General features: G+C 29.0%; 1 protein-coding gene across 6 annotated transcripts in view; it reads right to left on the bottom strand.

Annotated features, from left to right (window-relative positions):
• Positions 1–12055, bottom strand: part of LOC107440307 (uncharacterized) — a 99586-nt gene that overhangs the window by 27905 nt on the left and 59626 nt on the right. For 3 of the 6 annotated variants that reach the window (XM_071178948.2, XM_071178947.2, XM_071178949.2), the window contains exons 9-10: positions 11921–11982; positions 7180–8664 (exon numbers count right to left, since the gene is read on the bottom strand). In XM_071178948.2, coding sequence (XP_071035049.2) covers positions 7180–8664; positions 11921–11982 — 1547 coding nt within the window. The remainder of the gene's footprint in view (positions 1–7179; positions 8665–11920; positions 11983–12055) is intronic. The other 3 variants (XM_043050068.3, XM_043050067.3, XM_043050069.3) reach the window with 1 other exon arrangement.

The raw sequence follows: 12055 nt of genomic DNA, 5'->3' as shown, positions 1-12055 counted from the left end.
CATTTTCAAACGTTACTATAATTTTACCTTGATATTACTTTGATCAATAAGTTTATTAAAACATAATTAACAACAAAAAAGGTACACTCAAATAACCAAGGCTGAATTTGACTGTAACTGTGCGTATACAGGTCTGCTCATTACATAAATTTAATTTATTTAGATCATATTTAGTTATGCATGGGGCAGAATCAAGATCATTTATCAAACATTAAATTTCAACATTAAGAAAAGTGTTGCCTTGGTTATAAAAGAAGGAATTTAACTTAAATATTTTAATGTTGTTAAGAACATTTTTACTGTATGTTTGGGATTTTTTCTTCTTTTTTTGTGTAGAAAGATCTGTCCATTGTTTTGCATGTACGATGTTCTAGACCATATTAAAATTAAATATTAAGTATGATTAGTAGCCTTAAAATTGAAACAACTTTGAAATTGGATTTGTAAAAAAAGTTAAAATTATTCCATTCATTACAATAATGATTTTTAAATAAAACAATATTTATTTAAAATTCTCTTTGTTACTTTAAATGTTTTCAATGGTTTTATTGCTACAATAGAAAAGTAAAGATGCATAAGTGATTATAAAGAACATCTTTAACTTATAAAAATATACTTTAGCTTTATATTTTCATGGGATACTTAAAAGTTAAATTGGAAGACATAAATTTTTAAATATTATAAATCGTATTTTAAAATTTTAAATCAAATATCTCAGTCATAAATTGGCTTAGTCTAGATATAACCAGAAATATTGACTGCCTGTAACACGCAGCTATTGTTTGCTAGAAGGCATTACCAACATTGTTCTTGTGACAGTCCATTTTAATAAAAAGAGACAGACTGATACGTAACAGTTGAGTTACTGATCTAGTTCAGCCTTGAAGTAACAAAACAAAATACATGCAAACAACAAATGATTTAACTCCATCATACACAAACATGCAAAAATTCGAGCAGAGTGCCATGCAAATCATGCTGGACAACAGTGAAGATATTTTTTCATGCATATTATTAACAAAAAATAGCTCATTGATATAGTACTTCTCTGTTAATTTTGTACCTGGTCCATTCACACTATCTATAATTACTAACTATATAATAATTTTAACTCAGTTATTACACACATAATAAATAATAAGTAATGCTTTTTCCACTACTAATACATAAGCCTGTACTTTAATAATGTGATTAGGCTACATTATACATGCGTGAAATTAAATAAAATGTTCAAAACTTATCAATATAAGTAATGTTATTACATTACAGATGGTGCTAAAAATGATTGCATGCATAAATAAAATATTATACAGTCAAAACCTACTTTAATGACCTCTAAACAATGGCAACCTCCGAAGAACGGCCATATGTTACCGAAATTCTTCTATTGGATTTGCATCAATTAAAAACTTCTGAAATGCCATTTCCGAGTAACAGTTACTCCTTTTGTATCAAGTATGTATTTTATTTCAAGGTGAATCTAATAAATTTTTTAATCTTTAGCTTACAATATTATAACTTGTAGTTACTAAACATATTTTTCTTTAATGGTCATGGTATCCCAGTTCTTGTAAAAAAATATTTTTTAAGCATTCATACTGTTAATTGCGAATGCAGTTTGACAGTTACATTCAGTCTACTGCCTTTGATGCAATTTGAAGAAATTGCTTGTGCATGTACAAAAAAAGTAACTTGCGCAATATATGTTGACATTTCATTTTTTTCTTTCTTTAATTTCTAGACCCTGGTAGAAGAAGAACTTAGTAAATGAATACTTGAAAAATGAGCGATTATTGCAAGTGAAAATTCTTTACACTGAAGTATAAAGCCAGTTATTGAGAACAGTAAAAAAGAAATAAGAACACGAAAGCTGACTACACTACGTGAGATTAGAAAAACGCAAATTTAATATCTTTTAAAATAAAATAAAAAAGATTATAAGTGGATCAGTATTCAGGTGAATTAAATCTACTTTTTATTGTTTTTAAAATCATTATTTTAGGGAATTAAATATCTTTGTGATTCTTTCATTTTTTAACAATCAATTCGTTGATAATGCATGCAAAACAGCTACATCTTAACACCTGTTACTTAAGCACACCAGGGACCATTGTTCGGAGGTTTTACTTCATTATGAACATACCATGAGATCATAGAAAATATTTTTACTTGAAAATTTAATGACTAAATACAATAATAACATTATTTTAACATTCCCATTTTACAAATTCCCTGCCATAAAAACCAGTTTTCTCACTTATGACTCAAACTAACCGAAATAACAATAGCTGAAGATAATTTTCAGTAATAAAATTGTGTATTAAAGTGAAATCGGCAAAATAAGCTTTTTTTTTTGTTTTCTTAGAAAAAGCGGTAAAATTTCAGGACAGAATGCATTATTGATAAACAAAAATAATATTTTCCTTCTTGCTTTTTTGCAAAACTGTGTTTTAGTCTTAAAATTAAAAAAAGCTACATTATATAGCAAATGCTTGATACATGCTACAACTGATCAATTCAAAAGAAATGAATATTTCGAAAAATAAAAAAAATTTCAAAGTTTAGGTAGAAAAATAATCAATCTGAGCTTATATATTTGAATAACTTCCTTAAAAAAATTGGGAGTACGATCAAGTTACTTGCAGTTCGAGTTTCGTGTCACAAAACCAGTGAACAGAGGTCTGAATCGGTAAAGCGTTTACAGCAATAACCATATTAAAAAAGTTTAATGAGTTCGGTTAATTTTAATAAAAGGTAGAAGTGTCGAGATATTCCATTTTTTTTTGCAAAAAAAAAAAAATTTATTTTATGTAAAATAACAAACAGTATCTGTAATGGAATAGATTTTAATTGAAATACCGATAAAAGAATTTTGCATCAAAAAAGTGAATAATTTTGATGCCACATATATACTATGATTTGGATTGCTCCATAAACTGGCATTCAGAAAAGTTGAAGCACACATCATTGGGTTTATGTCAGCCACAGGTATGTAACAAAATAAAGGGCCTCACTGAAACACGCTAAAAACTTTATAAAACAAAATTATTAGTCCACCTTGAACCTTTCAGAAATGGTGTTATTTATATGTAAAATTTTTTTAACAATTCACCTTTCTGAAAGCAATGAAAAGGGGCTTTATGTTCTACCGTTGATATAAAGAAAAAGAGAGATAAGGAAAATACAATTTCTATTAGTGTTCACACTATTCTTTAAGCCTGATACATTATACTATTATTCTATCCATGATAAAAATTTAAACCAGTTTGTTTAGCAGTAAATTAATATGGGCAAGAAATAATTCAAACTAAGATGTAAAATCTAGGACACGGTTAGTTTAAAAATTTAAACTACTTGAAGCAAAGAGTTAGGACTAAAATAGTAATAAAAAATTAACTAGAATTATTGAACGTAAGTTCTAATTTATTTGCCATTATCAACAATGCTTCTAGTAATTCAAATTTTACATTAAAAAATATACAAAGTGTTTCAAAAATTACTAGAATAAAAGCTTTATCACAGAAACAATTCACATAGTAAGTTTAACCGTCTTATTAAAACATAAAGTAAAATTAGGAAACTAATTTTTTCCATCTTTTTGATTGATTAATGCAACCTAAAGCAGATCTATATCATTATGATAATACAAATTAATGCATAATTTATAAGTAGAATTAGAACAATGCGAATACTTGTGTTAATTGAGAATATAGTACTCACCTCCATGCAACAAATAAATTTCTCTCAGCATACACTTACAAGAATACTGAATTTTCAATAACTATAGTTTTATAATTATTATCAATGAAACTAAATCTTTACGTTAACCCTTTCGACCCGATATACACACACAAAAGACTAAATGTTATTACCTCAATTTTGCATGCTTTCAAGGTTCTTTAGGCATTACAGAATAAAAATATGACTAAAGGAACATGACAACACTCTCATTTTCAGAACTTCTGCTTGCCAGTCATTCTCGTATTAATTCAAGTATTTTCTGAGTTTTGAGGTAAGTACAACTATATTTTTGCCATATTTTGTATAAAATAGTTATGTTTGTTCTTATGAAGTAATAATTGTACCTATTTAGTTTCAGATTTAAAATTTTGACACATTTTGTTTGGTGGGATACAAAGTCCCAATCATACATACCAGTGGGATAATATATCTCATTAGTGATAAAAATATTATAGGACAGAATTTTAGTTTTTATTTTGATTATTTTATAAAGACAACTTCTGGTTTCTATAACTTTTGGTTAGATGACTTCTGGTAAGAATAAATAATTCGATGTATTTATAATATTTTCATTATTTATTCCCATGCAATATATAGGTATTTTTACAATATTCAAGACGAATATATAGTTCCAGGAGATTTCCAGAAAAAGTGGAAAACTCATAGTATACTTATTTTAATACGTCAGCATTAACAAACTGCTTTTCATATTTAAATTTTAATTCTACAAAAGTTGGGTCGAAAGGATTAGGTAAGATTTTATCCAAATTAAAATAGTAAATATTCAAATTTTATGAAAAGAAAAAAATGAAAATATTCAATTATATTTTTTTGAAACACAATGTACATTGTAAAATTAAATAAAATTATAAATATAAGAACATTAAACATGACTAATACCACAAAGAAGTAAACTTAAAGCATAAGCTCAACAAGAAGATGTACTTCTCCACCTGCAGTTCACCTCTTGAAACATTTATGAAATATTCATATAAGTATAGTATCTTAAGTAACAAATTATATTTAAGAATTAGATGCTAAATTTAACAAAACATAAGCATCATAATTCGACAATATAATGCAGGTCAAGAAAAATATTGACCTTACTTGGTGTATCTAGCGATTTTTTATTTTATTTTAAATTTTAAAAGTTATTCATAGATGGAGGGAAAATAGCAGAATTCAAGTTTTAAAGGGAAAAATATATATTATTCGGATAATTTGTCCCAACATCCTATTTTAGCATTTTTTATTTTTTTTCATGAGCATATAGAGACGAAATGGAAATAAATAAAAGGAATAATCCCAAGACACCGATAGAAAAAGAGAATAAAAGAGAGAGAGATTCACCTCAAGTTAAGAAAAAGAGCCCATAGCCAGAAGAACCAGAGAATCAACAAAATACTGTAATGTCTGAACAAATTTAAAAATAATTTACATTATATAATTGAAGAAGTTTTATTAAGGGAAAAATTTAAACTACGGGAATATTTTCAATTTCAAAATTAAAAATCTCGTAGTTAAGAGTTCCTTACTAATTTCATTTCCAAAAAACAATTAGCTTGTAACCAGATTAGTTTACACAGGTCTAATCTATGATAAACTATGCCGCTTAAATTGATGATTAGCATTAAAATTTAAATATGTTTCCACTAATTTATTTATTACAACACATAAAAATATATTTTGGTTACATTATCTATACAATATCTAAAATAATCATAGTGATATTATTCATAACTATGCACCTGCATTAGAATTTTTATAAATGTTGCATATTAATTATACTATTGAAGTTAATAAAATTTTTATAAAGTTTTTTTTTTAATTTTTGTTTTTTAAATACATAAATACCTAACTGATACCTAACCTAATTGATAATTTCACAACAAACATAGAATTTAGAAGAGTAAGTAATTATTTCAATTGTTTTTTTAAACTTTTATTGGACAATAGAAGTAAGATAAAAATGAAGAATAGAATGATTTTATTATTACCTAACAATATGAACAACATTTTAACATAATTGGACTAAAACTCAAGCAATTTGGCATATGTTTAACTTTTTCTGTTGCCAGTAATGTTAGCCAGGGTGCATAGCCGGATTTTTCAACAAAAAATAAGCACCTTTTAAACACTCAAAAAATATTTTTAATCACTTACCAAAAAAAACAAAAATCATAACTAGGATCTGTGCAACAATAAAAAAATTTTTTCTCTAAGTTCTTTTAAAGTTCTTGATTTATAAACATAAAATTAATAAAATTCAAAAACTTAACATAATCATGATAAAAAAATAACTGGTTTCTGATAAATATTGCCGAAAAAATTATGAAAATCATGCATTTTTCGTAATTTAGAATGACAATTGATATGGCAAAGAAAATTTTTTAAAAGATAGGAAATTAAGCACTTTTTACAAAACCCAATTTAAAAAAAAAAAGCACATTTAAGGGCTTTTAAAAAACTTAAATAAAAAATAAGCACTTTTTAAAAACACTATGCACCCTGGTATTTGATGGTTTTAACTCCTACACCAGACTAAACAGAAGCCCTTTCAATTGTTCCACCTTCTCTAAGCATTGTCAGATTGGCCATAATACTGCTTTCAAGCTAAAGCTTTCAGACAATCAAAGAACTTAGGAATATTGTTGAGCCCCTTATCACATTCCTGACAAAGCCAGCCAGGTGGCCGAGTGGTTAGCATGCCTGACTAAGAAGCCAATGGCTGTGGGTTTGAATCCCGCTCAGGGTATGGATGTTTCTCTGTAGTGTGATGTGTGAATAGGAACATGGTCTAACCAATGAACGGGTATCTGCGGCAGTGTGGCATGGGTAATGTTGATCGCTTCTGTGATTTTGGTTCCCAGGTGCCCACCAGATAAATGAGCAACACTTCCGGTACCTTCTACAGCAAAGAACAAAAGTTCAGTAACTGCCGTTATTAAAAAAATACCTGACAAAATGGATTGTCAATGAGAATGTCTACTCACTGACCTGGTGTAAAAGCCAAAGTTTCCAGAACAACAAGGAACATCTATATCCATCATAACCATCTTACATTATTCAAGAGAAATATTTTTTAAATAGTAAATTAGAAAACAAAGAAAACATATACCAAATGCCTGGATATCTATGGCAACTATCTTAAAAAATAGCAATGTTTGTAAATATTGTTTAGTAAAAAAAAATCACTTAGTTTTTTACTTGTCTTTCTCAATAGTCCAGCTGAGGCTAGAAAAAAAAAAGCAATCCAAATATTTTAAAAATCGGTGTAAAAGTAATTTGTTCTCCTGACCTTTAAATGATTAATTGATTATCACAGTATTTTGTTGATTTAAAGAAAAATATATGTAAGCATAGACGACAAAACAAAAGCAACAAAGCACATGCATTTGATGGAGAATTGTCCTAGATTTAAGGTTACACTTCTGGTACCTTTACTTGGCAGGTGTTTGCAGTATTGCCGTACAGTACATTTCTAATGCCTAGAGTTGTAGGGCGCTGCACGTTGCTTGAACCAGGTGGCAAAAAGGCAGGAACAGTGGCTACTGGTTTCGGAAAACAGCATTCACTCATTCTATGCTGCGGATGAACAACAGTATTGGGTGATAAATTGTAATTTTGAGGAAAAGATGGACATTCATCTAAGCTCATACTTCGCTCATTTCCATGCATCAAACCGGCTCTCCGGCTATTTTCAACCGCGAGAGACATAAACAACGGAGAAGAGGATTGAGGAGATACAAAAGGTCCAGATAAATGAATGGGAGAATGTCTATTTGAACGATCAAATGGGATGACAGTATAGCTGTTATTATAACGACTGCCATGTGATGAGGCCAGTTGGTTTAAGATAGACGTTGGTATAGCTGACAAAGGTTGGCATTGGTCACCTGGAATGTTGATATTAGGCTGACCTCCTCCGAACGTTCTGGAACGTGTTCTATGCAATTGAGATGAAGGAGGCAATAATTTGTAAGAATTGTTTAGAAAATTGGATGGGGCGTTTTGATTTTGAAAGTCATGTGATTGGTTAGAAAGATCCGTAACACTGCCAACTGGTGTCCCACATCGAGATAAAGTGCGCATCGGAGTCGATGGGGGAGAATGAGTTGGCGATAAAAGAACGGGGAAACCAAAACCTGAATCTGGATGCAAAAAATTAGTAGGCGGAGAGAACATTTGCGGAGGAGGTGTCGACCTAGGAGAATCGTTATCTATCCTATTCGCATAATATGGTAAGGGAGATGTTGACCTACTCCCACCAGGGGTCACAAACTTAGTGTATCTCCCACCACTTGTCAAATATGAATCATTTGAAGGAGCATTCACCGAAGAACCAACCCAAGAACTCCCCTGTGAATGAACAGAAACACCATATGCAGAAGGTGCAGACAAAGACCGAGAATCATTAAGAGAACCAAACTGAGCAACATTGGTTCCAGCAACAGAATTATTGGTGGCACTGTACAAAACAGCATCATTTTGCCAATTCACAATTTGAGGGGAACCAATGTTACTGGATGGCTGCAAGACAAAATAAACAGGTGAAATTGAACCATCGCGTTGGGGGTTGCTATAATTAAATCCAGGTAAAGACCCACTACTAGATGTAGGGGTGACAGCTTTTTTTGACATGGAAGGAGTCCTAGTGAGTGGAGAAGTAGATCTATTATTCCACACAGTGAAATTTTGAGGTGCATAATTTGGATCATGTAGGTTAACCGGTCCACCAGAGACATTGGTAAAAGAAGTACAAAAACCTACTAAAGGTTTTCCTCTTCCAACAGACTGACTGGAATCTTGACTCTGTGATGACATTTCACCATCTGGAGGAAGCACAGCAGACTCCATATTAATGGGTGGCATTTGTTGAACTGGTAAAAAATTATTGTTTGGCTGCATCTGATCCGTACACGTCTAAAATGATATACAATGATTGATTAACATTTAAGGCATAAAAATTTGGTTATGAAACTTATTTTTTAAACAATTCAAGACATAAAGGCATGATGCTAGATTAACAAAGCAGTAACAAAATAATCTAAATCTGCTACATACTGGATGAGTAAGCAAACAAATTTAAAAATTTTTTTTGATAAAAATACTAATTAATATTTAAAAATGAAATTTTCATTTGTATTGAATACTTCCTAAAATGGTTTAAAAGTGTATATAAAACTAATGCTTCAAACCAAAGTTTTACCTGAAACGTCTAAACTTTTTCTTCTTTTTTGTAGTTATTCCTATTCCTTGCAACAAATAAAATTTTTGTGAACAAATTTTTTTTATTGTTTCTTGAAATTTAGAAACATAACTATTAGTGTAAAATCGAAACAATTAATTCGTAATAAATATTTTATTAAACTAATTTTAAGGTTTAAATCATATCTACATCAGATTATAATTTCTCAAAATAATTTAAAATTAATGTAATCACTAATATTGCAGTAAAAGTATCAGATTAAATTTTCCTGAACCTCAGTTTCCCTGTTGATCATTGTTTCTTGCTTCTCAGGGTAAATCTCTTCATTTAAGCAGTTGAATAAGAATGCATGCTCAATATAACAGATAAAATATACAACACCATGGATTATAAGTATAATTTTTTTAAATTTAATGTATGATTGTGTTGGCAAGGATAATTAATTTTGAAACAGATCAAGTAATCAATTCGAAACAGGGGATTGCAATTTAATTGAAGGTATGGTAAGTATAAGCAACATATACTTAGGGGTGCACAACCTTCAGGCTAATGCCGCCAGCAGAAGCTTCAAAACAAGCTTTTTTTTTGTTTGTTTGTTGAAAAATAAAATATATAATGAAAAATTTTAGTTGCACACTAGAGTCATCACTTTTTGATGTACTCAATTTGCACAGATTATGTTGTAAATCTCTGCTGTTTCTCTAACACAAAATTCTTAATACAATATTACGATGAGCGAATTTCGAATTTGAGTAATTACTTTTCGACTCGCTTTAATTGTGCTGATTTTATAATAAATATTTTAATTGCTTTTTTAAAGGCAATTATTGCTATACTTTTGCACAGGATTTTAAAATTCCCATACTTTTGCTACGATATTACAACGAGACGAGAATTTCAAATTGCACAATAAAATAATTACAATTTGACTGGCTTTGTTTTTTTTTTGATTTACGATCTCATTGTAAATTCCAGTTTTTTTTCAATCAATTTTTTATGATTCATTCCCACATGATTTTAAAAATTCCAATTTTTATTATGGCATGCTTATTAATTACTTATTTAATTACTTACTTATGTTCTTCATTCACGCTGATTTAATCGCAATTTTAACAATTCCATTACTTTAATTATGATGTTTTTACGACACACTTTCTAAACATGCATTTAAATAATCACTTTTTCATAGTATTTATTTCCGATCATTTAATAGTAAATATAAGCTGTTTTTTTTTTTTTTGGAATTAATGTCATGCATTTGTAAGTAGTATTTAGAATTCCAATATTTTAAGGCAATGTTATTGCAACCTGAAAAATTAGAAAAAATGGAGGAAAACGCTAATTTTAATTAATTAAACACTAACTGCTCACTGTTTACAATTTATTTTGCTTCACATTTTCTGTTCATTAGGAAATTTTTTTTAGGAAAAAACGAAAGAGAATTTTTTTTAAATTTAAAATTTGCAAAAATATAATAATTCAAGAAATATCTGTATTATATTGAATATAATATTAATTATACAAATAAATTTTGAATTTTATTTTGTCAAACATATATCAAACATTATCAAAACATACTCAAAATCTACTTTCTCCAAACAATCATACATAGGCTTTTTGGCCTGAAAATTTGTCAGTCGCAATTTGGATCAAAGCTGCCTAGCAGTTGTAACAACAACAGAAAGTGAATAAAAACAGACATTTTGTAACTGTAACTGAGCTGCAACAACTTTTTACAGACACAATATTTTGTTTGAAAGATTTAATATTGGGTCATGAATTATTATTCCAGAAAACACAACGTTAGAGATGAGTTAAGAAAAAAAAAGGGAACTGAAAGTTTGTAATAATTAAAAAGTAACTACAGTCGGACTTCTATTTAACGAACTTCCATTTTGCGATATTTTCCAGGAAACTAGAACACTTTGAAAATTTCTTCGTAAAATAACTTCAAAATAGTGAAGTGAATATTCTATTTAACACACTTTTCTTTGAGATCCATTTTTCCTATTTCCTAAAATATTTCAGAACCTTTTAAACTCATTAACACATTTATTTTATAGGGGGAAATGACTTTGAATTGATTTTCGCAGCTACTTAACTTTTAGAGAAAGTAGTACAATCCCTTTCCCTTTTTGTTTGCATTTCAAACGAAAAACGCAGACAAAACGGATTTTATCAGTATCAATTAAACTTAAGAACACATGTGGAAATGTATGTTTAAAATTACTTTTATAATAATCGCAGCTATAATTTCATACATATATTTATCTTTCTTTAGTTGAAAATGTATGCAGCATGATAGTGTAACACTGGATAATGTTTTGCTCTATTCTCGGTTTCCATGCAGATTTCTTTTATGGTCAAGATTTATAAAATAAATAGTAGATTCTAGTGTACACGATAAAAGATTAGTACAGTAGGGAACCGATTATCCAGAGCGATCGGGACCAACGCTATTCCGGATAACTGATTTTTCCGTTTTTCTGAATCACTACGAAAAGCCGTTTTTTTACTGTCAAACTCAACTGAAAATAAAAATATTTGGAAATAATCTTAAAAAGAAGAAAAAACGATGAAGTAATACACTAATGATTATTTCCAAAATGATGGTAAGGTAAACTTCTTTCAAAAAAGAGAGAAAAATCCTGAAATCTTATGAGGAAAAAAAAATTTTAAAAAAAAAATGGCGGGAAAACTTATTGAATTTTTTTCCGGTTTTCTGATTTCCGGATAAAGGGTTCTGTACTGTACTATAAAGAAAGTATAATTTTTTTTAAAAATTATGTCTAGTGTTTATGAATTTAAAACCTGTTTTGTGTTGTTTAAGTATTTCAAAAGGCGATTTTCTATTTAACGAATTTTCCATATAACAAACTTATTATCGGGATTTAGCGACTTCGTTAAATAGAGGTCCGTCTGTATATTTTTAATGGTGAAGACAAAAAAAAAAAAATTTCATGATCTAACCTGAGAACCAAAGTTCAATTGATTTTCCATTAAGTGTACTTTTTCCACCTCAGGTAATAGACCTGTAAGAGTATTAGCAATTCAAACATAATGCACTTAAAATTCTTTATAAATCTAACTTAAGGACAAATGCTA

This window comes from Parasteatoda tepidariorum, chromosome 6 (genome assembly GCF_982258835.1).
Source record: "Parasteatoda tepidariorum strain Cologne lab strain chromosome 6, Ptep-v5.0, whole genome shotgun sequence".
NCBI lineage: Eukaryota > Metazoa > Arthropoda > Arachnida > Araneae > Theridiidae > Parasteatoda > Parasteatoda tepidariorum.
Note: the sequence above shows the minus strand (reverse complement) of the source record. Positions and strands in the feature narration are given on the sequence as shown.